Below are 22,996 nucleotides of genomic sequence, written 5' to 3'. Positions count from 1 at the left end.
TGTTCAGAAACCACATTTGTTGTACACTACCTAGAACTTAAAGATGTGAAAAATGTAAAGGAGCAACTTCAGACAAACAACCTCCATCAGACTGGAGCTGTGATACGGGCATGTCCTGGCCAATTCCTCTAATAAAACATGCTCCTATGGTTGTCTAAGTAGTTATTCATATCAAGACATGCTCATTCTTGCACTCCCTTCACCCTCAGATTCATCCTCGCGGGCCATGTCGGCCGTGGCCTCAGCCACATCACCTCCACCGTTCGATGAATCAGGTGGACCAGATCCTGGATGACGATTTTGTCGGCTTTTCTTCTCTGCCGGTGCAGCATCGGTATCATCCCTAGACTCTGATAGTCCTGCTTCGCGGGCTTTTCGTTTCTCACGGTCTCTCATGTACTCTTCTTTCTTCTTTTCTTTCTCACGCTTGTCGTTCTCCCTGCGATGAGCTTTGGACTCAAATTCATGCCAATCACCCTCGACGTCTGCTAACTCGACTGCTTGAACGGGTTTAGGTTCTTCTGTCACAAAATAGTCATGCGCCAGGACCTGTGCCGCGTTCGGACGTTTGTTCGGGTCATATTTGAACATCCATTGCACTAAATCAAGTGCGGCAGCGGGGAAAATGTCTTTGAACATGGCCTCAAAGACCCTCTTACGTCGATCACTGGGTTGCATGAGTTCGAACCATGGAAGATCGATGATGCCCGGCCAGTCGTTTCGAGTCGGGGTTCCCAAGACATTGTACACCTTGTCAAGTTGGCTCAATTCACCTCCCTCGCCAGGAAAGATTGCCTTTTTGGTAAACATTTCGACAAACACACATGCAGCAGACCATATGTCCACTTCAGGCCCATACTGTGTTTCTCCAAGTAACAGCTCCGGCGGTCGGTACCAAATAGTGATGACGCGGTTAGTGTAATCCAGCTTGTGGGACTTGGTGTAGAATCGAGCCAAGCCAAAATCTGCATACTTGAGCCGTCCAGAGTTGGAAATGAGGATATTGGCAGCCTTGATATCCCGATGTAATACACCTCGGCGATGAAGAAAGTCCAGTCCATCAAACATTTGTCGAGCCAAATCTTTCTTGTGTGAGGGTGTCAATTTGAAGGTTGGATGGTTGATGAGACCAGTCAAGTCGTGAGACAAGTACTCAAATACCATGAAACATTCATTTCTTTCCACCATGACTTCTTGCAGCGCAACAACGTGTTTATGTCGCAGGTGCTGTAGCAACCGAATCTCGCGAACCGCGGTGACAGGGAAACCATCTCGTTCAGCCTCCATCCGAATCTTCTTGAGCGCAACTTGGTCTTTGGTATAAATGTGGATAGCTTTGAAAACTTTTCCGTAGGTGCCAGCTCCGACGACAGACTCATTTCCGGGTTTTCGGTAATAGATTGACTCGGATTCAGCAAACTCGGGAGGTAGGACAGGTCTCGACTTGATTTCCTTTTTGAATTTCTTTGGAGGCGGTGAACGAGATCGATCAGGTCTTCGGTCTGGGTATGGTGGTCGATCGGGAGGAAATCTTCTATCATTTGGAAATCTCCGGTCTGCAGGACCTCGAGGAGGACCAGGTCTGTCATCTCTTCGATCGTGGAATTTGTTTTTGGGATGTTGAGGAGGTCGACTATCGGGTTGAAAGGGCCCTTTGGGTTTGGCAAAATCTGCTGTGGTCTTAGCGGGTCCCTGCGGAGGCGGTTTTGGTTTGAATGCAAAGCTGAATTTGGAGGCAGCCGAGCCTTGATTCTCATTACCATATTTGGGTCCTGTAGGACGAGTATTGTCTCTTTGATCCTCCGCCTGTGGGTCCTTGGATGGTCGAAAGGGATGTTGTTCCTCTGGTGGTCCGTCATCCTGTGGTGTTTGTGAAGGGGTCGATAATGGTTGCACCGAGTTTGCCGAACTGGGTTGAAAGCTTTGTGCTGCAGGTCCGGTTGGTGCGCCGGTGGGTGGAGGTGTCCATTGTAGATTTTGGTAATTACCTCCTCTCCCGCGATAATTGGGATTGAATCTTCGATCAGGACCTTGGTGATGCCCGCGGCCACGACCCCGATAACCTGATTGGCCGTGGTAACCATGTTGATTTCCAGGAAAAGGATTGGGGTTGTTCATGTTGTTGGGCCCCGAAAAGCTGTTTTGTCTATAGGGAGGAGATGAACTTTGCATTTGACTAGAGTCAGTTAGCTTTATTGCTGATGTGTTGGTGATGACTTACGCATATTGTCCTCGCCCACCACCGCCACCCCAACCATCTCGTTGGTTGTATTGGGGGTTTGGAGGAGGCGAGCCATGATAAGAGCTATTAGAGGCCGAGGAGAAAGGGGGTGATCCATGTTGCCTGGAATCTAGGTAACGCGGTTGTCCTCTATATCCATGATTGCCGCGGTTTGGATGTTGGCCATCCATTGAATGATATTCTGTATGATCGAAGAAGGACGGAGATCTTGAGGGACGATTGCCCCTTCTCTTTCTGGAGCGGCGATTCTTGAATCGGTCCTGTCTGTTGGGCGGGAAATTCGATCCGATCGATGATTCTCGTGTTCGATTAGAGGGAGCTCTGGAGCCTGGGTGTGAAATTATGGAAGGAGAGCGGCGGTCTCGTGGGTCAGGAGTGAATCCTCTTCTTCGATCAGGGTGCACAAAGGGTTCGGCTTGGGCACTTCGAGAATCTGGGTCGAGATCGTCGGATTGGTGCGAATGCGGCGGCGGAAGACGAGAATCGGGAATGCCGCCTCTAGAATCTTCTTGGTTTCGATCGCGCTCGTCAAGCGAATCTCTGTCTCGCTCTATTGAAACGGAACTCTTGGTGCGCCTTCGCTTGGGGGATCGGTCGGGAGAATAATCACGAGGATATCTTGACGAATCTTCGAATTGCCTGCTTCTTGATGGAGGAGGTGAAGCTGGTCTTGAATAACGAGGAGGCGAAAATGATGGTTGTCTACCATGCGACTTCCCAAAATATTCGTGGTGACGGCCCTTCCTCGATGAAACAGAATTGTCCCAATTTGAACGACCTCGCTGTCTGTGGCGATCGAAAGGCTCTTCCCTTGGAGATGTCGTTGAACCCGGACTTCGGTCTCGGTCTCTTGCTCGCGGGCGTGGATGATGGTGTCTCTCGCGAGGATTCCCTTCAGCTCTCCAATAATGCTTCATTGGTTGACTTGGGCCAGACCTAGCCATGTACTCTCGGGAGTCATCTGGAATTGTCGGCGGCGAAAGGTGAGGATGGTGGTTGCGATGGAAATCATTTCGATCTGCGCAGTCTGGAGAGTCAGTGCATGAATGGGAATGGGTTGATGAAAGGACTTGGCAGGATGTGGATGATTTGCTTTCTGAGTTGGGGACGCAGCCAAACATCCGCCCCGAGGACTTGAGCCTGAGTGTTGAGAGCCTCAAGCGTCGACGCTTTGGTTGGGTGTGGTGAGTGGCCAGTGGTCCGTGGCGGCTTGCGGACGCCCGGGTGCCACTGGAACCCATGGCTCCCAAGGGCTATTCCGCCACAAGTTGTCATAGGTTTAGGTGGGAACTGGGGTGGATTGGTGGGTGAGAGGGGGACACGGGAGACACTCACCTGAATCGCCAGCCTGTGCCCATTTCCTCGAGTCCCAATCCTGACCATCAGTGCTATCTTCCATGATGGCTTTTGCCGGTGAGAAGTCTGTCCTGTGAGTTGTATGTCGATCTCAATCAAGACCTAAAAGTTGAGTCGGTAGATCTAAGGTCGGGTGACAAACATCTACAGGTCAAGGTGTTCAATGACCAAAAAGTGATTGCGCACGTGACTTCTTTGGCCACTTCAGTCGAGTGGCAAGATGCAGTACAGGTTGGGTTGAGTGCAAGGACGAGGGCGAGTTTCAAGAGCAAACTGTCCTTTTGCAAGTCGCAGATATTTGACGTTGCAAAAGGACAGGTCAAGGCACGAAGGGCTATCTAAGTGATATGAAAACCAACGCTGGAAGGGTCATTCTGAACCCTTCACTTCCCATCTGCGGGACACGGTGACTCGTGTGCCGCCAAGCCAAGGATAAGTCGACCGTGTGGCTGGACTCAAGGGAGGGATGGGAGGTCTGGAGGCCTTTTGTCTGCCATTGTGTGAAGTTGACATTACAATGATCGAATGTAACATCTTAACACTCGGCATAAATGTTCACGCCGTTTTGAGAAGAGATTCTTTGTGGGGGCGGGCGGCCACAACGAAGGGTTCGGTGCTGTGGATTCAAGATCAAATCGAGAAGGAGCTGTTCTTCATGTTAACGGGACCATTAAAGTTACCTTGAAATTCAATGGCGAACATGTTCACCTGTCCGGTTATCGTCATTCTTCAAGTCGATCTTCTCGTCGTTCAGCCATGGCAGTGAGCATCAAAGATTGAGCAACTCGCAATCTAATCAACTCCTTAAGGATCCAGAGGTAAGATGTTGACACTCTCAACCTAGTGTGGCCCGATCAGTTGATTACATGATTCGACTCAAGTGAGTTTCCAGAAAAGCCAGGAGGCACATCATTGCGGACCCATTAATGTGCTTCTGTTCAGGTTCTGTGTGTGCGCAATGATGTTTTGTCCATGGGATTCCTTCTGTCAATAACCAGTTTGCTGACCGCCTGATGCGGGGGACAGTGGATAAGGAAAGAACCATAAGAGGCCGGCTGAATCAGAGCTGCTCGGTGTTCGATCCAAACCAGAGGGTGGAGCTGAGGCCTTGTTACCCAGGGAAATCTATATAGTAACCCAGCTGATGACGATGTCTAGTTTCATGGGTGTGTACAATCGGCTAGGAGTGAGGAGTCTGAGGCCTGAAGCAGTTGGATTCAAAGATGAAGTGCCAAGAAGGACAGGCTACCGAGCTGCCGGTAGACGAAATGGGACAATCATTCACCGTAGTCAAAAAATGCATTTCGGCTTGACTAAACTTCGCTGTATTTCATGTCGGTCACTTTCTTCCTCTGCAGTACTTTTGGATCACCACCACTGCCCAAGTCGTCATCCTATCTAGATGTTGCAAGTGGCGAAGACTTGCCACAAGAGTGAGAAAATGCATGGTCTTTCGTCTCATTACCACTGTGCCTGTCTCGACCAGCAAATGGCATGTTTCTGGTCAACTGGCTCCCATCAGGGCTTCGAGGCCATATTGCCAGAGGAGTAGCCGAATACAACCTCTCCCTCATAGAGAATTGTCTGAGTCTCGACGTACATGTCGAATGAAACCCCTGATAGTTCGTGGTTTGGCCGCCTGGGAATTCTGCCACATCCCACGCTTCCTATCCATGGAATGACTCGTTGCAGGTGAGACGCTCGTAGGTCGTAGCCGTTAATAAACGGAACTGATTTTCAGGATGGCTTTCCAATGATCACTCGTCGACCAACATCTTTTCTCCAATCCCCTTGGACCCCAATAACTCGCAGCCAGATCTAATGACTCCAATCATTCCGCCAGTCTGGATCCCTTCGCTCCCTCCTCCAGCAAGTCGATATTCAATCTCGGCGAGTCCTTGTAGCCAAAGAACTCTTGTTGCAGCACTGACCTCGAGAGTCTGCAGCTCGTCGGCTAGTGCCGTCAGGATGTCCGCAAGTGCTAGCCCCCGAGAACTCTTTAATGCGTTTATTGTGGTCAGGCAACTCGTCATGTCGGGTGTGCTCAACATCGTGGTCATGATGAGCCGAATGTCGTCAGGGTGGGGTGCAGCGATACAATTGTAGATTGTGTCATTTGTGATGAGCTCGTACTTGATATCAGATTCTTTAATCGGAGGTTGGCCGCGGATTGGTAAGGGTCTTGAGCCAGCATGGCATGCTTGTAAGACGTTCAACGCTCTTCGCATATCTCCTTTGGACAATTTGACCAATGAATCGACCGCTTCTGGTGCAATATTGACGTGTTCTTGTGAGATGACCAGGTCGACCAACTTTCGAATGTCTGCTTCCTTAAGAGGTGAAAAGCGGAATCTCGTACATCTGGAAAGCAGTGCCGGCGACAGTTTATGTGTGTAGTTTGCAATAATGCAGAATCTGGTGTTGGCGGTGTATTTTTCCATGATCCGTCTTAGAGCCATCTGTGCAGCACTAGTCATAGCATCAGCTTCATCCAAAACAATCAGTTTGAATGCTCCCAGCCCAAACTTTGCCCCAGCTGTCTGTGTTGTGGAACTGAAAATCTGTTTGGTGGAAGCGAAGGTCTTGATCTGTTCCCTCACAACATCAATACCTCGATCGTCCGAGGCATTCAACTCCAACACCATCTGCCGCATATTTTTGGCTCCATATATCTGCCTTGCCAATGCAAGAATCGTGGACGTCTTGCCAGTTCCAGGAGGACCGTACAATAATAGATGTGGTAACCGATTGTGTTCGACGAATCTGTTGATGGTGGCTAGAATATCTTGATGTCCACTCACGTCGTCGAGAGTGTTCGGTCGATACTTTTCAACCCTATACTGATCAGAGGTGCCGACATATCACACAAGAGTACTCTCTTACCATGGTAGATTGTCTTCTGCTTCCAATGGCAGGTCTGCAACTATCCTCTTCTGCTTGCCAGCAGTCGCGTCTGAACTGAATTGTATTGATTTGTCTCGAGAGATAGACAGATCCACGTCCATGTCATCTTCGTAGTCCGACATGATGAATGATTCTGAACGACGGAGAGAAATGAAACCACAGGCAACGGCCTTGAACGATCAAGACAAAATGCGCTGCGACAAGCAACGGCGACAAAACGCGCTCTCACTCTGACGCGTTGAGTGGTTTTCTAGGGCGAATCATTACTATACCATATGTCAAGGTCAAACTAGGGTGGAGGATATCAACTTCCAGCCCCTATATTTGGTAAATGCGGGACGACGCCTTGCACGTAATGTACTGCGTATCGTCTATTCTACCTTCATTGCAACATCAGGCAGCTCCACCAAGAAATGGAAATATAAAGAGAGAAGACTCACGACCACTAGGACTGCTTCTCTCTCCGTCGGCACACGAGATCACCATGCCGGTTCGTCCAAGCACTGTCCAACCGCAAGAATACCTCGCTGACACCCCACCTAGGCATACCACTCTATCTTCCTGGGTGACCAGGGAGTGCAGACAATAGGTTCGGTTTCTTGACTTCAGCAAGCCTCCATCCCATGACTGACGCCTACAGGAAACTTCCCTCTCCTTCCCTTGCGGACCAGAACAAGAGGCCCAGCATACGCTCTCCCACAACTTCCCCCAGGCACCAATGCCATCGATGTTGACCCAGACTCCGAATCCTACGACTGCTTAGACGAGATTCTCTCTCTGTTTCGCGCCAACACCTTCTTCCGAAACTTCGAGATCAAAGGCCCTGCTGATCGCATGCTAATTTACGGCATCCTCTTCATTTCCGACTGCCTCACAAAAGTCAAACCCAACATGGATTCCAAATCTGCCGAAAAGGCCCTCATCAATGGTGCACTCGAACAGTTCAGTATTCCCGGAGAGCCGGGTTTTCCACTGAACCAAGCGTTTGAAGCTCCAAGAGACAGGACTGAAGCTGAGGCTTTACGGAGTTACCTGAGTCAGGTTCGTCAAGAGTTGGCTATACGGTTGCATGCCAGGCTCTACGAAAATGGAGTTGGCCCAAGCAAGTGGTGGCTTAGCTTTACCAAGAGGAAATTCATGGGTAAAGGATTATGAATGGATTGATCATAGATGGGTGGAGGATATGACTAGGACAATACAATGCATTTCATGAAGGAGGCTGTAGGGTAATCAATCCCTCCTCCCAGCCTCAAGTCTCTACATGGTTCGATTGTTGATCCAATGGTATCTGTGCTGCCGACCCATCGACCTTTTGTTTCTTAGTCGGAGGAGCAACTGAAGGAGTTTCGTCAACGACAGTCTTCGGACTATCTTCGCCAGCAAGTTTTCCTTTCCTTGCCCGTGGTGGTCTTCCTCTGGCTTGCACTTTGCCATCCGCGGGTAACACTCTTGTGGCTGAAAAGACGTAGCCCTCCGCACCACCCTTGGACGTCATCACAGGATGCGTTCGGCCAGGCAAGACCTGCCACCTCCTCACTCTGGAAGTTTGAACTGACGGAGCGAGAAGTGTCGTGGGGTCGACAGGGAATTCCTCTGACGGTACCTTGCGATCCTCTTCTGGCTTGCCCAGCCACTCTGTCCTTCTCGCCGTGGAATAATGGTCTACCAACTCAGCAAGAGGCTCTAGATTAGGTGAATACACCACAACTTGACTTCCTCCCGCGAGCAGAGGCACAACGTGACGTAGAACTGAAGTGGGATCAGCTAAGCTGGCTACTACCAACCCGTTGAATTCTCCAGCTCGTGTTTCGTCAACTACGCCCTTGACTCGTTCCCACCTTCTCCTCTTTCGAAAGTAGGCACTTCGTTTATTTGATTTGAATTTGGCCAGGACTTCGGGTGGTACAACCTCGGGTTCTTGATAGGTTGTGTCAGATTCCGGTTCGAGGAGTTGAAGCCACGACAGAGATTTGAGCTGGGTGTAGAGTGGATGCGATGGGGTGGGGTTGTTCGAGTCAAAGTTGAAATATCGCAAGAGCCCTAAATTGGGTTGTTGATTGGCATGGATGAGGGTGATGGAGTTTGATGAAGCACCCATTGGAGTAGTGCGCAATGGTCTTTGGCGCGGTTTTGACACTCCGTTTTGCGTTCCACCGACCTGGTCGGTATCGGCGTCGGCGGGGCTTTCGTCGTCATGCTTCTCCAGATCGATCTGATGAAGGATTCCCATCCTTTCCGCGGTTGCTGCCACAAGCAGTCCGCCGGTCTCATCGACAACCAGGTATCGGAGAGACGAGTCTTTTTCAACTTTCAATGGATTGCCTCCATCGGCGTGTATGTTTGCCCAACAACCAACAAGACCCAGACATTCATTTCTCATCTCCAGAACCTTACTGAAATCGCGCTCGTTCATGAGCCACTCTGTTAAAGCATAGACGTCCAGAGGGAGGATAGTAAACCGTTTCATGAATTTCTGGCGTTTGCGCAATGAATACTTTGCCAAGGAAAAGGCCGTCTTTTGGTCAATGGTCGAATGAGACTGCATGAGCTTCTCGATGATTGCTCTTCCACTACCCAAACTTTCTTGCTTGAGAGCTTCGATGTCCTCCATAGTCAATTTTTGATTTAGCGGATCGTCGTGAATATTGACATTGGACTTTGAGGAGGCAATAGTCAAGAGGTCGTCCACCTCTGTCTTGGGGGTCGATCCATCTTCAACTTCCTCCTGCTCGATCAACTCGACTGCATGTAGTTCGGATGCTGGGATTATCCTCAATTCTCTCCCATCACGATTTTCTGATCGATCCAGAATTTCAAAGGTGAGATGATATGGGCGGCCCAGGATCTGATTGGTATGAAATGAGCCATACTTGCCGAGGTTGATGAGCCTTGTGACAGAGTCAGTGAGAGCTCTGGACACCAGACTTGTATCTGTTTGGGAACAGATTTGGCTTGAAGACCTACGTGTTGGGTATGATTTGATCGATCCTCACTTGGTTCGACGGGAGCCGGATAGTGGCATATTGGTACGGCTGAATGAGGTGGAATGCCATGCTTATGGCGGCGGTGCCGACACGCCGAACAAGTTGAATCAACTCACAGAGAGCGACATGATATAATTTGAGGTTTTACACAGAGATACTGGGTCATTGTTGTGGTCATGTCCTGGATTGATATTGCACAGCAAAACATTTTGACTTTTGGAAAAATTATACACTGGAAGTTCTCTTCACTCCACCGTATACTGTTACAAATTTCTACGGTGGAGCTTTTGGGTTTCTCTGTGTAAGCCTCACCTCACACACAATTGCGTTTGTCCTCAGGACGGTGGGTGGTGAAAGGATGACAAGTCAATGTCCAATAATAATACACTGTCAACTTGCAAGAGCACGAATGGTCAAGCCGTCCATAGGAGACAACTGACAACTGACGCCACAAGATCGTCCCCCCTCGTGATCAGGGCACGGGTCATACCAGCCACAAAACAAGTTCAGATGCTGGAAATAATGAGATTACGTCACGAACAAACAAAGGATGAAATGGTTCAGCCCAATGCGCTCGATCAGGGAGTTTTCTGTTGCTGGTGTGACGTTGTGTTCGAAATTGACAATGGAGAGAATGAGTTGAAAAGAACATAAATATCACCCGACTTGCTGTCGATGCTTTATCCAGCAAACCTGAGTGTATAATTGTACCCACCAAACATCAAATATCAGACCCCACTATGTCCGACATTGCCAAAGGAATCGGTGGCATCTTCACCTCATTGGTAGAGATCATCAAAGGCATCTTCACCACCATCTTCTCCATATTTGAAGGAGCATTCAATGCGGTCATTGGTTTGTTCAAAGGCGTCTTCAACATCACAGAAGGTGTCCTTGGGTTTCTCATCGGTAAGAAGATGAGGTCTTATTGAGACGTGAGGATTGGGACTAACGTGTCTTTTGCCAGGCAACTTCTTCGTCATTGGAACCTTGGTCGCGGTATATTTTGGCTACATTTTTTACCAACAGCGACAAGGAAATAATCCAGCACCAATTTCACGGGCGGTTAAGAAGAGCAATTAGGGGGTTCGAGACTGGAGGCTTTGAGGACTACTTAGACCACGATTATGGTCGACTGACCAGGTGCTCGGGCCATGTAACAGGAAACGGTCCAAAACAATCATAATAAGTATCTCCATTGGGAGGAAAGCCTAGGTAGACGGGGAACGCTTCTAGCCGGCTGTGACGGTTCTTGTTCCCTAGGATCTCGGAAATGTTAGGATTTCAGACAAATGCAAAGGTGTCCTGGTTGACGATGTGAAGAGCGTGCCGAATGACCGCGAGCCGAGGATATCACGTGACTGCCAAGAAGGCCGTGCCGAGGTTGTAATCGCTCCTGCCGACCTGACTGACCTTGCGTCACTTTTGATTAACGGCAAGAACGGCCAATGCTGGGGAATTCTGGCACGTCAATTGTGTCTGGTTCGCAGAGTTTGTCGTCCATCTCCAACTTTCTCCCCTTTCAGGTTGATCACCCAGACCATCCTCCGATATCCTCCATCCTCCATCCTTACACTCGGGACCGTGACTTGAAACGCGCTGTTCCTGGCATCCTGGCACCCTGGCACATGCGTCAACTGGTGGGCCATACATAGTGCGGGCACCTATTATTGACATAATCTCTTTTTCTCTTCTTCTGTTCTCTTCTCGCTCCTGTTGCAACGTCTTCGAACCTCAGACTTGATTCGACTCGATCAAAGAAAACCACCTGCTTGCCTGCATCTATTCCTTTTTCCATCATGTCGCAAATCAAAGATGTGGCACCTTCCCCCACCGAGGGCGACCTCAACTCGAAGACCTCCACTGTGCGCGCACCCCCCAGCGCCGCGGCGCAGCAAAGCGACAACATTGCACATGCTCTGGCAGGTGCCGGTGGTGGACTTTTGGCCATGACTCTTACGTATCCATTGATTACGCTGTCAACTCGCGCTCAGGTGGAATCAAAACGCGCCGACACATCGACGTTGGCAGCGATTAAACACATCATCAATCGAGAAGGCATCAGCGGCCTATATGCCGGCCTTGACAGCGCTCTCTTTGGTATCTCAGTGACCAACTTTGTCTATTACTACTGGTATGAGTGGACCAAGTCGGCGTTCGAGAAGGCGGCCTTGAAATCAGGACGCCCGTCCAAAAAACTCACCACCGTTGAGGGCATTGTTGCTGGTGCGATTGCAGGTTCTGCCACTGTTCTGCTCACCAACCCTATCTGGGTCGTCAACACAAGAATGACGGCTAGAAAGAATGAGAGTGACGAGGGTGAGCTGCCCGGCGGAGAGAAGAAAGTGCAAAAGAAGCCAAGCACAATCGGGACACTGTTAAAGTTGCTTCGTGAAGAGGGCCCCAGTGCCCTCTTTTCGGGTGTGCTCCCAGCATTGATCCTGGTCAGCAACCCCATCATCCAATACGGCCTATATGAACAGGCACGTAACTTCATCGAGAAGAGACGAAAAGTCGGTCCAAGAGACGCTTTCTACCTCGGTGCACTCACCAAACTCTTGGCAACAACCATCACATATCCATATCTCACTGTCAAGTCCCGAGCACACGTTGCGGGCAAGGGCAGCAAGGCCGGAGGCATGTTGTCTAGCTTGAACAATATTGTCAAGGACGAGGGCTACGCTGGACTTTACCGAGGTATGGATCGTCTATGATTGTACATCAGCGAACTAACAGTCTTGTAGGAATTGTACCCAAGGTCAGCCAGAGTGTCTTGACCGCAGCATTCTTGTTTGCCTTTAAGGATGTTTTGTACGATTTGACAGTCCAGGCTCGTAGAAAGGCCATCGCCGCCCGGTCTTAAAGGTCTCACGCAATACTCGACAGGAAGGCAAAGATGGGCAAGCAAAGTCTCTTTGAAATGAAAATATAATAACAGGGTTGGAGATTTTGCTTGCCATCTCGGTGACAGCCGAAAAGGGGGATGGGGATCACCTGAGGTTGAAGCGCCGTGACTCGTGGGAGTGATCATACTTGGATGTGATATATGATTGCGTGCTGTATCAAGATATGGGTTGTAGGGCATTGAAATAGACTTGTTGGATGGATTCTGACAGTTTTAAACTCGGCACAAAGCAATATCATTACCATTTGAGTTTGGACTTGTACCTTTCATGGCTCCTGGCTATCGTTTTCCGGGAACCCACCTGGACTTGACCTCATCTCACTAGTAGTCACAGATATAGATTTGGGGGATGTGCGAGTCTCTGATGCTGTCGCCATGGGCCAATCTCTGAATCTCTTCCAGACAACCAAGTCAGAAAGAGAGCAAGGCGACAACCATAGACAATCACACGCGAACCACATTCACCACTAGAAATGTCAACACCAGCATCTCAAGAAAGATACCGCATCTCGACACTCTTCCACTCACGACCTGGTCTGTCGGAAACAGAATTCTACAAGCACTGGTACGAAGTCCACGGCCCACTCTGCGTTCCATGGGCGCTACACTACAACTTTGTGGGATATATCCAATTCCAGACACCACAGAATCTGCGTGAAGCATTGGGCAAAGGCCGAGACGGCCAGTTCAAATCGAGTAGTGGATTCGAGGCGTGTGCAGATTTCTACGTGGATGACTACAATGATTATCTGAAGGCTTTCCAGGATCCTTATTACCTCGAGGTGATAGCTAAAGATGAGGAGAATTTCGTCGACAAGGGGATTGGAAGATTTGGTGATAGGGAACAAGGGTACAATGTGGGAGAGGTTAGGGCCATCAGCACCATGGGGATTACTAAGAGTATCATCAAGGATGGAAAAGCCGTAGTACAGGTTCCTGATAGTGTGTGGAAGAAGTGGGAGGAGTTTCAGGAGAGGAAGGCGGAGGGGTAGGAATATTTTATCGAGATTTCGATGGACGATATCATCATCAGAGAATCCAGAAAGGTCCTTGACAAATATATCGTCCAGCATCATAGGTTGAGAACTATCATATATGCGTGGGAGTCTACACATGTAGAGACATTCATGGACTGAATGGTTCAAGTGTTTGAAGGAAGGCACGGAAATGATTATTTTTATTATTAGCGCTGGTGACATTCGAACGACGACATCTTCTGCCACGTTGTCTTTTCCACAACCTCCGAGCAACCCAGCATATCGACTCCAATTGATCTTGCTTTTCAATTCCAACGGTGTTAGAAAGCGAGGATCGTCGAAATTAATAACGATGAGTTCCTCTGAAACTCTTCCTCCGCCACAAGACGGTAGACCGGGGTTGCTCCTCGTTGTCGAAGGCCTAGACCGCTCGGGCAAATCAAGCCAATGCCAACGACTCTACGAGAATATCACTGCACAAGGCAGAGAGGCGCGTTATGTCAAATTCCCGGGTACCATTCGGCCTTGACGATCGATCTGAATCATGCATCTGACCATGGATAGATAGGACAACACCAACGGGAGTGATGATCAACAGCTACCTCACAAGCAAAACCCAGCAAGACGACCATTCAATCCATCTCCTCTTCTCAGCCAACCGATGGGAAGCCATCAAAGGTATTGAACGCGACCTGGACGCAGGAGTGGATGTGATTGTCGACCGATACTCCTTCTCCGGAGCCGTCTATTCAGCTGCCAAAGCTAACCCCGACTTGTCACTGGAATGGGCCTGGTCTCCTGAAATTGGCTTGTTGAAGCCCGATATGCTACTATTCCTCGACATTTCGCCCGAAGACGCAGCCAAACGTGGCAACTACGGAGAGGAACGCTATGAAACGGAGATGATGCAACTGCGCGTTCGCACTTTGTTCAAGAACCTGTTCTCGAGACTGGATAATGTGGCGGTCGAGATAATTGATGCTGGCCAAGCTATGGACAAAGTCACAAATGATATCCTGGCCGTGGTCAACGGCAAGAAGCGCAGTGTTTTGCAAGAGCGAACCCGTGAAAAGCTAGGAGCATTACTGCCTGAGATGATCGCTTCGAAACCAGAGTCTTTGTCATAAGTCGTCCTCGCTATCTTCTATCACAATCTCGAGCCTCGTGCCAGATTTCGCCTTGATTGGGCTAGGTCCGAGGTTCGACGCCTGACTGAACTCAGAGTCCATTGACGTCACCGAATCACGGTCATTGTCATGATCATCATCACTACGGACGACATCTTGATCTATCACATCCTGCATGTCTATGGCTTCACCGTCCATCTCATCCTCGCCCTCGTCATCTTCATCTTCATCCTCTGTCTCGAGGATCTCGGCTGCTGTGGCTATTTGGCTCTTGCCTTTTTTCTTAAGCAGCTTGGCCACTTCTTTGACTCCTCTGGTCTTGACTGTGACTTGTTGCATCAGCTCCAACCAGGAATGATTGGTCCGACACGATGGACATGCCACTTCCTGAGGCACCATGGTGTTGGACTCTGCGCCTGCCAGTGACCTGTCTGCCAAACAGGTGACATGGTTCACATTTTGACAGGCGTTATTAGGACAGAGAATAAACAAATCCTTTTGTGGATCCAGACCAGTGGCACATGTCGAACATTTGAAGCGGTGATCCTCATCAAGAAGCAGTTGCGTCTTCTGAAGAACATGTCCAAGTCGAGAATATGTTGGATCCACACCTTCAACACCGCCTTTGCCGATCAAATCTGCTTTGCGTTTCTTGCGAGCAGGCTGAGCAGAAGTAAACTCCTCCTCTCCTTCTGCTAATGCCGTGTCGGATTGCACTGGGTCAAAGATGACGTTGATACCACTCCGAATTTGGGTATCGACGCGCCCACACCAAGTTACCCAGGCCCGGTACACGTCCTTGTTGAAGAAGCGAACGTGGAGGGGCCATCTGGAGAAATACGGGACTCGCAGGAGAAGATGCAGGTTGGACAACCTGTCGATCTGCGAAGTGCGTGGCCTCCCTGGTCTCCTTGAGGTTTTGCCGGACTTTGTAGTCTTCAGACGTGTGGTGGCAAACGAAATGCGGTCAGTGGGGGTAATGTGTCGGGTCAGATGGGCATTGTGCCACGCCCACTCGAACTGTAAAGCGGCAATGTTGGAGGGAAACCCGGCAACAATACAAGCCATCTCCCAGGGTCGGAGTGATGCTCTGGAGGTCCGAACGGCTCCTCCTTGTACTCGGCCATTGTGTTGGGCGAGTCGTCTAGCGGGATCCGGACTTGACCCTATGTAAAGGCTAGAGTGGCGGACGGTCGAGCGAAGAAGATAGCAACAGTAGAATGCAGGGATTGGTTTGACGTCCATGATGGAGGAGTTATGAGGGTGGTTGCATTGTGAGCGAGAGATTGAGACGAAGCGCGTTGTGGCGATGGGATGAGATAGTGAATGGGTTGATCGATGTAGTGGAGATGCGGTTGGAGAGATGTTGATCAAGGGTGAGGGTATGGTTCTTCACGCATTGTACTATTGATGTCAATGTTGTCTGGCCACCTTGCGGCGAAATGGCTAATGTTGATGATCGCGCTGATGCTCGCGGTGATGTTGACGGAATGAATTCAGGCACGTGACATGCGGGGAGTCCGTGATGAGCTAACTGAAAAGGGAGATAGTTAGATATGCCATTTACGGTAAGCACTCCGACCAATTACTACGGCACAGCATAAGGGCTGCATGTGCTGCTTGTTTCCAGGCAGGTCGTAGAAGGAAGGTGCGGTGGTGTGTAGTACGGATAACATACACATACGGAGTAGTGAGTGGTAAGTGCGGTTGCTACTGCCCTTCGTGCCTTCCTACTACGTGATTTCTCTCTGGTTCTGCGCCTGCCAATATTCTATTTTCCCCCTAGTAAACTCTAGGCCGACCTTCCGCCAATCTTCTGTTCTATCCATCCTTTTGACTGCCTCTGCCATTGGCAACTCAGTACAACTGTTGCTCTGCCCATACCCATATCATTTCCGACTCTTCTTTCTCTCTTCTCTCGCCGTCTTTCCTTCTCGTCTCACACCCTCGAATTTCTCCTTCTTCCTTTCGCCCACCTCATCCTCACGAATGTGAACTTACTGAGTCTACTAAAGCTGCTGCTGTAGCACGGCTATGGCTTTCCTTTCATCCAACCTATCACGCCTCAGTTCATCCCACATCCACCACGGACTTTAGTGCGCCTTGACACGAGGCTACCGGACTGCTCCTACCACGACTGACTCTTTCCACCTATCCACCATCCACCTTACACTCGCCCATCCTTCATCCTCCTCGATTCTGCTCGTTATTCGACCTCTAGCCATCATATCATTTCTTGATTCCTACAGCCATTTCAGCACAGCATTTGTCATTGGCTATTGTTGATCGATTCGAGACCGACACCATTCTTCCTCTTCGTCTAGTCTCCGCAAGTCCGCATTCTCGTCGCAGCCATGGTCGCTCCACCCTCCACTGGGGGTGCACCTGCGGCTGCAACTCAAAAGATTGCATCTGCCACCCCTAGGACAAACGGCATCGGCCCTAACATGGCTACTCCATCCTTTCCATACAGTGCTATACGCTCAGCACCCCTTGACATGCGGACTGTTGAGCGAAAGGGCCAACCTGCAAGTCGCGACCCTCCTGTTAGAACGAGACCCAATGGAATACCCGAAGCACCGACCTATCGTCCAACTGAAGCTGAATTCCGCGATCCCATGGAATATATTCGAAGCATCTCGGAGAAGGCTAGCAAATTTGGCATCTGCAAAATCATCCCACCAGAAGGCTGGACTCCCGACTTTGCCATCGATACAGAGGTATGTTTTATGTTTATGGTTCATTGATTTCAGTCACGCCATTACTAAATTTCATCACAGCGATTTCACTTTCGCACGCGCCGTCAAGAAATCAACTTGGTTGAAGGAGGTAAGGACTGATTTCCTTGCTTGAGTGATTAATGCTTATACTATGTACCAGGGAACCGAACAAACCTCAACTACCTCGATCAGCTCGCAAAGTTCCACAAGCAATACGGTGCTCACCTCAATCGTTTCCCTAGCGTTGACAAACGTCCTCTCGACTTGTACAAACTTAAAAAGGCCGTCGAAGTCCGAGGAGGCTTTGAACGTGTTTGCAAAGACAAGAAATGGGCTGAAATCGGTCGGGATCTGGGATACAGTGGAAAAATCATGTCATCACTGTCCACTTCTCTCAAGAATTCATATCAAAGATGGCTGCATCCATACGAGGAGTACTTGAAATACGCCAAACCTGGCGTCCATCAGCAGCTCGAATCCGAGCAAGGCGGCGCTTTCCTGCCGAACGGCCCTCACGCATCACCTGCAAGTCGTCCACCACCTTCGCAGTCGGCACCGCCAGCACCCATCGCTGCCGCTTCTCCCCCAGCTCCTCCATCGATATTACAAAAAGCATCAGCTCATTCACCACAGTCACACCCTCCACAACCATCTCCTGTACCACAGCCGCAACCACCGCCCCCCACTTCAATTCCCGCCCCCTCCCCGCAACCAAGACCTGTGTCGTCTTCTGGTTTCACTGCGGTCAATAGTGGCTTCGCTTCAGTCAACAATGGTGGAGGGTTTACTGCAGTCAACCATGCTCCGCCAGTCCAGGTTAAAAACGAGCTCAATGGCATGAATGACCACCACCATCAAGCTCCCGGCTCTTCGTTCATGCCAGTCAATGGGCCCACCATGTCTACGGTTCCTATGACCTCGAACGGCGTGTCCAATCCTTTGAAGCGAACTATGAGCCATGATAGTCTCAACGGCGATTCCGGATCAGACGCTCTCGATGGTGAGCCTGTTGATGCAAACGGCCGACGAAGCAAAAGACCCAAGAAAGGTAAGATCAGCCCTCCTTCACCCGCATCTCCCTCACTTACAGGTCCAGACGGCCACCCAGTCATTCCTGGGAATCACATCCCAGCAATGCGTCCATCCACCCCTCAGGTTCGACCTAAGTCCAGTCTCAAAAAGCACGGTGATAGGTGCGACAAGTGCGGTAAGACCGATAATGCAGAAACTATCTTGGTTTGTGACAGCTGTGATTTGGGCTATCATATGAATTGCATCGAGCCTCGTCTCGCTAGTGTTCCTGATTACGATTGGCATTGTTCAAGATGTCTGGTTGGTACCAACGACTACGGCTTCGAGGAAGGTAGTATCTACTCGTTGAAACAATTCCAGGAAAAGGCAAACCGATTCAAGGACGAGCATTTCAGCTCAAGAATGCCCTTTGATCCTGTCACAAACACCCAGCGACGTCCAACCGAAGACGACGTGGAAAGAGAGTTCTGGCGACTTGTTGAAGACATCACGGAATCTGTTGAGGTTGAATATGGCGCCGACATTCATTCCACCACCCATGGAAGCGGATTTCCCACGGTCGAAAAGAATCCGCTAAATCCATATGCCAAGGATCCCTGGAACTTGAATGTCATGCCTTTCCTAGAAGAGTCCCTGTTTAGGCACATCAAGGGTGATATCTCGGGAATGACCGTTCCCTGGCTCTACGTTGGCATGTGTTTTTCCACCTTTTGCTGGCACAACGAAGATCATTACGCCTATTCAGCAAATTATCAACATTTCGGTGCCACCAAAACGTGGTACGGCATTCCCGGTAAGGATGCCTACGCCTTTGAGAATGCCATGCGAAAGGCTGTTCCAGAACTCTTCGAGACACAGCCTGATTTGCTCTTTCAACTCGTCACCATTCTACCCCCAAATCAATTGAGAAAAGCTGGTGTAGACGTCTTTGCTTGTGATCAACGCGCAGGCCAATTTGTCATCACCTTTCCTCAAGCCTACCACGCTGGGTTCAATCATGGGTTCAATTTCAACGAAGCTGTCAACTTTGCACCGTCTGACTGGGAACCATTCGGCGAGACCGGCATCCAAAGACTTCAAGAATTCCGACGCCAACCCTGCTTTTCACATGACGAGTTGCTCTTCACCGCAGCTGCGTCTGACACAACGATCAAGACTGCTAGGTGGTTGGGTCCGGCCCTTGAACGCACTCTGAACCGTGAACTTGGGGAGAGAGCTCGGTTTGCTGCAATGCACAAGAACCTGAATCCTCATCACGACTGCAATCTGGATCTTCTCGCCGAAATGCCGCCTAGCCAATGCGGACTGACGATCAAAGTTGAAAATGTCGAACTGGAGGAAGAGGAATATCAATGTTGCTACTGCAAATCCTTCTCGTACCTGGCTCAGTTTCGATGCCACGAGAGCAAGAAGGTGTCCTGCCTCCGGCATACCGATGTGGCTGATTGCTGTGGTCTGGGAGCGCCGGCGCGCCTGCGAGGCGAGAATCACACTCTTGTCTTGCGTTACACCAACCAAGAGCTTAGGAATATCGTTCAAAAGGTCGTGGACAAGGCATATGTTCCAGAAGCATGGGAAGCCAGGCTAGATGCTTTGTTGGCCGATGACGCCCGACCTGCGCTGAAGGCGTTACACACGCTATTGACCGAGGGAGAAAAGATTCCCCACCCCTTGAATGGCTTGGATGATCTATCCGAATTTGTCAAACGATGTGACCAGTGGGTGGAAGAGGCCAACCTGTATTTGACTCGAAAGCAGCAGAATCGGCGAAAGAACGACAAAAGTTGGCGACGTTCCTCAATTCGAAACGGCAAGGGTGACGACAAGGATGAACCCCAGCTGACGCTCGAACGCATGAAAGAGTTGATTGAAGATGGAGAGCAACTCGGATTCACCGCGCCTCAGATGGAGCATCTTGCCGACAAGGTGACCACGATCGATGAATGGAGGGCAAATGTTAAGCGAATTCTCAGCGGAATGGCTCAAGCTACTACAGAAGAGCTGGATGTATTTCTTGAGGAAGGTCGCGGTTTCATGGCGGCAATGCCTGAATTGACCAGCCTGGAAAATTTGCATGCTCAAACGCAATGGCAAGAAGAAGCTCGTCTGATCCAGAAGGATGTGCATCTCAAGACCTTGGACGACTGCAGAGATCTGCTCAAACGTGCGAATGAAATCGAAATCTCGCCTCGATCCCAGGAGGTGGCTATCTTGACCGAGCTGGTGCGACAAGGAGAGTTCTGGGAGATCAAGGCCAAAGAAGTCATGGCCGCTGAAGATGTGCACTACCCCCAGCTCGAGTCACTCCATTCTCAAGTGCAGAGCCAGAATTTCCCAGTCAACAAGGACACTCTGGAGCAGATGGATGCGATATTGGCCAAGAACCGCGAGGCCAAGAGACAAATCATTACGCTGGTTGAACGCAGCCACGACCCGGATTTGCGCAAGCGTCCCATGTATGCCCATGTGCGGGACGTAGTCAAAGGATTGGAAGACCTCAATGGGAAGCCTCATGGTGCAGCCGACCTGGAGAAAGAACTTCGGCGACACGAGGACTGGATGCGAAAAGGCAAGAAGCTGTTTGGAAAGGCGAATGCGCCTCTTCATATTCTTGAACAGCACATGAAGTTTGTGGAGGAGAAGAACAGCTTCTGCTTCGATTTGAACGATACATTCCGACCGCCCGTGGAGCCAGCATCACGAGAAGCATCGCCGGCAGAAGGCCAGGAAAAGAATGTTCTTGGCGGCGATGATGAGAAGCCAGTGTTTTGCATTTGTCGTCAGCCTGAAGCAGGTCTGATGATCGAGTGTGAGATCTGCCACGACTGGTGAGTGATGAGTGGTAGTAAATGCCATGCGGGGATAGAGCTGACTGAAATGATAGGTACCATGCGAAATGCCTGAAGCTGGCACGAGGCAAAGTCAAGGAGACGGAAACATTTACCTGTCCGATCTGTGATTGGCGAGTCAAGATCCCACGCGATGCGGCTCGACCCAAGCTTGAAGACCTACTGGAGTGGCAGAATGAGATTGCGGATCTGCCATTTCAACCCGAGGAAGAGGAGCTGTTGAGACGGATCGTGGACAAGGCGCAGAACTTCCGTACCTTTCTGCAACAATACACCAACGGGAATCAACTTTGCCGGACGAGTGAGGAGATGCCCGAGATGTTGTTCTACCTGAGGAAGATCGAAGGGGCAGAAGTGCTGTTGGCGTACGAGACCAACATCTTCCGATCGGCGCTTCACGACTGGCAACCTATTGCGCCGCAGCCCCCTCCAGTGCTGGACCAGAGTCTGTCGACGAGAAAACCTCGACCAACCAAGCAGCAGAAGCTGATGAAGGAGTTTGGCGTGGAGAAACCCGAAGACCTCCCGCCTCATCTGCGGACCAAGACTTATGTCCGGCGGAAGACGCAGGAGTCATTTGTCACGGGGCCACTGTTGCCGAAACCTTCGACACAATCGCCTTCGGCACCTGGATCAGCAGCTAGCCCGACACAGAGCCACCAGGGCGGCAACGGAGAGACGCCATCGATGCAGAGGCAGAACTCGGGCGGCGGTGCACCGGGAACGGGCGGATTCGATGGCGGTTATATGTCCGGACCAACATATGGAGGCGGATTCAGCAGCGGAGGAGGACCCTCGTTCCCCGCACGATCCCCATCGCCCATGTTTGGCGCATCAGGGGAACAGTCAGAAGGATTGCGGGACCCGATGATGGGGGCATTCAGCAAGACTGATATTGGTGAAGGGCGGAGCCTGGATGCATCGTTTCCTCTGTTCCGCCCAGGTGGATCAGACCTGGGACTTGATGGGGAGGACGACCTCCGAAATGGTCTGGCGAATGTCAGCGCGAGCGAGGTCAATTCGGCGCAAGAGGGATCGCCGGCTGTTGGAGGAGAATATGACAACATGTTCATTGGGATGAGCGGGCAAGATGGGGAGGGTACGAATGAGGGAGTGGCAGGGCTAGAGCATGAGCATGAGCGGAGCCACGCCAGCGAGGCGCTGGATGTGATGAGTCCGGGGTCTCATGGAGAAATGGAGGACAAGCACTTTGATGATTTTCTCAATGGGGATGGACAGAATTGACGGACAAGCTTTATTGACGACTGGGCAGGAGCAAAAGAGTATCTGTGAGGACATGTGGTTTTTGATTGACATGGCAAGGCGGGAATGAATGTTCAAGTAGAGAGGCGACAACAAGGGAGCTGGATCCATGACTTTTGTGGCATGAATTATCGACATGATTTGCTAGGTACCTGAGTTGATTGTTATATGTATTAAGAATTGTTTGAGAACAAAGAGGCACGAGGCTGAGAGCACGTGATTGCTATGGATTTTCTTGAAATGTGTGTATGTGGATGATAATAGAGATTGTGACGTAGATAGACCCTATCATGGGGTGATGGATGTGGTGGCTGATCTCGCTTATCGAGGGGTGCTTCAGATAGTACTCCGTACGGGAGTCTGGGGATGCAGGGTAATGGATGAATATAGGATATCCTACCTTATCTACATGGTTAGAATTAGTATGAAAATATGGAAATACCCCACCAATGTGGTGATATAGAATCTTTCCAAGACGGGCAATTCCCTTATTAAGACATTAACGACCACGGAGTAGGTGCGTTATAAGGAATACTAATAAATGGAAGTCACAAAGTGAAACTGAATGGCAAGAGCGACTGATGCAATTTTCAGGCACAAGTGACTGCAGGTGCGATGGCAGGTGCGATGGGTGAAC

The 22,996-nt window shown here is 50.2% G+C and overlaps 8 protein-coding genes across 9 annotated transcripts; 4 read left to right on the top strand and 4 right to left on the bottom strand.

The window, feature by feature from the left end:
• Positions 1-47: 47 nt before the first annotated feature.
• On the bottom strand, positions 48-4,029 carry PV10_06588 (uncharacterized protein). Its single transcript, XM_016371404.1, has 3 exons — positions 3,578-4,029; positions 2,222-3,269; positions 48-2,176 (listed from the first exon to the last, which is right to left on the bottom strand). The coding sequence occupies exons 1-3, from the start codon at positions 3,639-3,641 to the stop codon at positions 172-174; spliced, it is 3,117 nt and encodes a 1,038-aa protein (XP_016223697.1). The 5' UTR covers positions 3,642-4,029; the 3' UTR covers positions 48-171.
• Positions 4,030-4,882: 853 nt separating this feature from the next.
• Positions 4,883-6,679, bottom strand: PV10_06587 (uncharacterized protein). Its single transcript, XM_016371403.1, has 2 exons — positions 6,482-6,679; positions 4,883-6,433 (listed from the first exon to the last, which is right to left on the bottom strand). Exons 1-2 carry the CDS (start codon positions 6,622-6,624, stop codon positions 5,356-5,358), a joined length of 1,221 nt encoding a protein of 406 aa, XP_016223696.1. The 5' UTR covers positions 6,625-6,679; the 3' UTR covers positions 4,883-5,355.
• A 192-nt stretch (positions 6,680-6,871) lies between these two features.
• On the top strand, positions 6,872-7,809 carry PV10_06586 (uncharacterized protein). Its single transcript, XM_016371402.1, has 3 exons — positions 6,872-6,992; positions 7,046-7,091; positions 7,143-7,809. The coding sequence occupies exons 1-3, from the start codon at positions 6,987-6,989 to the stop codon at positions 7,655-7,657; spliced, it is 567 nt and encodes a 188-aa protein (XP_016223695.1). The 5' UTR covers positions 6,872-6,986; the 3' UTR covers positions 7,658-7,809.
• PV10_06585 (uncharacterized protein) lies at positions 7,752-9,555 on the bottom strand (the record flags this gene model as incomplete). The annotated part of the gene is made up of 2 exons (XM_016371401.1): positions 7,752-9,390; positions 9,467-9,555. The coding sequence occupies 2 exons, from the start codon at positions 9,553-9,555 to the stop codon at positions 7,752-7,754; spliced, it is 1,728 nt and encodes a 575-aa protein (XP_016223694.1).
• A 1,453-nt stretch (positions 9,556-11,008) lies between these two features.
• PV10_06584 (uncharacterized protein) lies at positions 11,009-12,647 on the top strand. The gene is made up of 2 exons (XM_016371400.1): positions 11,009-12,183; positions 12,231-12,647. Exons 1-2 carry the CDS (start codon positions 11,286-11,288, stop codon positions 12,347-12,349), a joined length of 1,017 nt encoding a protein of 338 aa, XP_016223693.1. The 5' UTR covers positions 11,009-11,285; the 3' UTR covers positions 12,350-12,647.
• Positions 12,648-13,644: 997 nt separating this feature from the next.
• PV10_06583 (thymidylate kinase) lies at positions 13,645-14,848 on the top strand. The gene is made up of 2 exons (XM_016371399.1): positions 13,645-13,880; positions 13,933-14,848. The coding sequence occupies exons 1-2, from the start codon at positions 13,721-13,723 to the stop codon at positions 14,493-14,495; spliced, it is 723 nt and encodes a 240-aa protein (XP_016223692.1). The 5' UTR covers positions 13,645-13,720; the 3' UTR covers positions 14,496-14,848.
• PV10_06582 (uncharacterized protein) lies at positions 14,516-15,924 on the bottom strand (the record flags this gene model as incomplete). The annotated part of the gene is made up of 2 exons (XM_016371398.1): positions 14,582-15,924; positions 14,516-14,556 (listed from the first exon to the last, which is right to left on the bottom strand). The coding sequence occupies exons 1-2, from the start codon at positions 15,738-15,740 to the stop codon at positions 14,516-14,518; spliced, it is 1,200 nt and encodes a 399-aa protein (XP_016223691.1). The 5' UTR covers positions 15,741-15,924.
• A 368-nt stretch (positions 15,925-16,292) lies between these two features.
• On the top strand, positions 16,293-22,731 carry PV10_06581. 2 transcript variants are annotated; one of them, XM_016371397.1, is made up of 5 exons: positions 16,293-17,215; positions 17,276-17,324; positions 17,376-18,263; positions 18,312-21,075; positions 21,132-22,731. In XM_016371397.1, exons 1-5 carry the CDS (start codon positions 16,850-16,852, stop codon positions 22,339-22,341), a joined length of 5,277 nt encoding a protein of 1,758 aa, XP_016223690.1. In that variant the 5' UTR covers positions 16,293-16,849; the 3' UTR covers positions 22,342-22,731. The 2 variants fall into 2 exon arrangements, with proteins under 2 accessions (XP_016223690.1, XP_016223689.1); XM_016371396.1 differs by having other exon boundaries at positions 17,376-21,075.
• The last annotated feature ends 265 nt before the right edge of the window (positions 22,732-22,996 follow it).

Source organism: Exophiala mesophila (assembly GCF_000836275.1).
Source record: "Exophiala mesophila strain CBS 40295 unplaced genomic scaffold supercont1.4, whole genome shotgun sequence".
Classification (NCBI taxonomy): Eukaryota; Fungi; Ascomycota; class Eurotiomycetes; order Chaetothyriales; family Herpotrichiellaceae; genus Exophiala; species Exophiala mesophila.
Note: the sequence above shows the minus strand (reverse complement) of the source record. Positions and strands in the feature narration are given on the sequence as shown.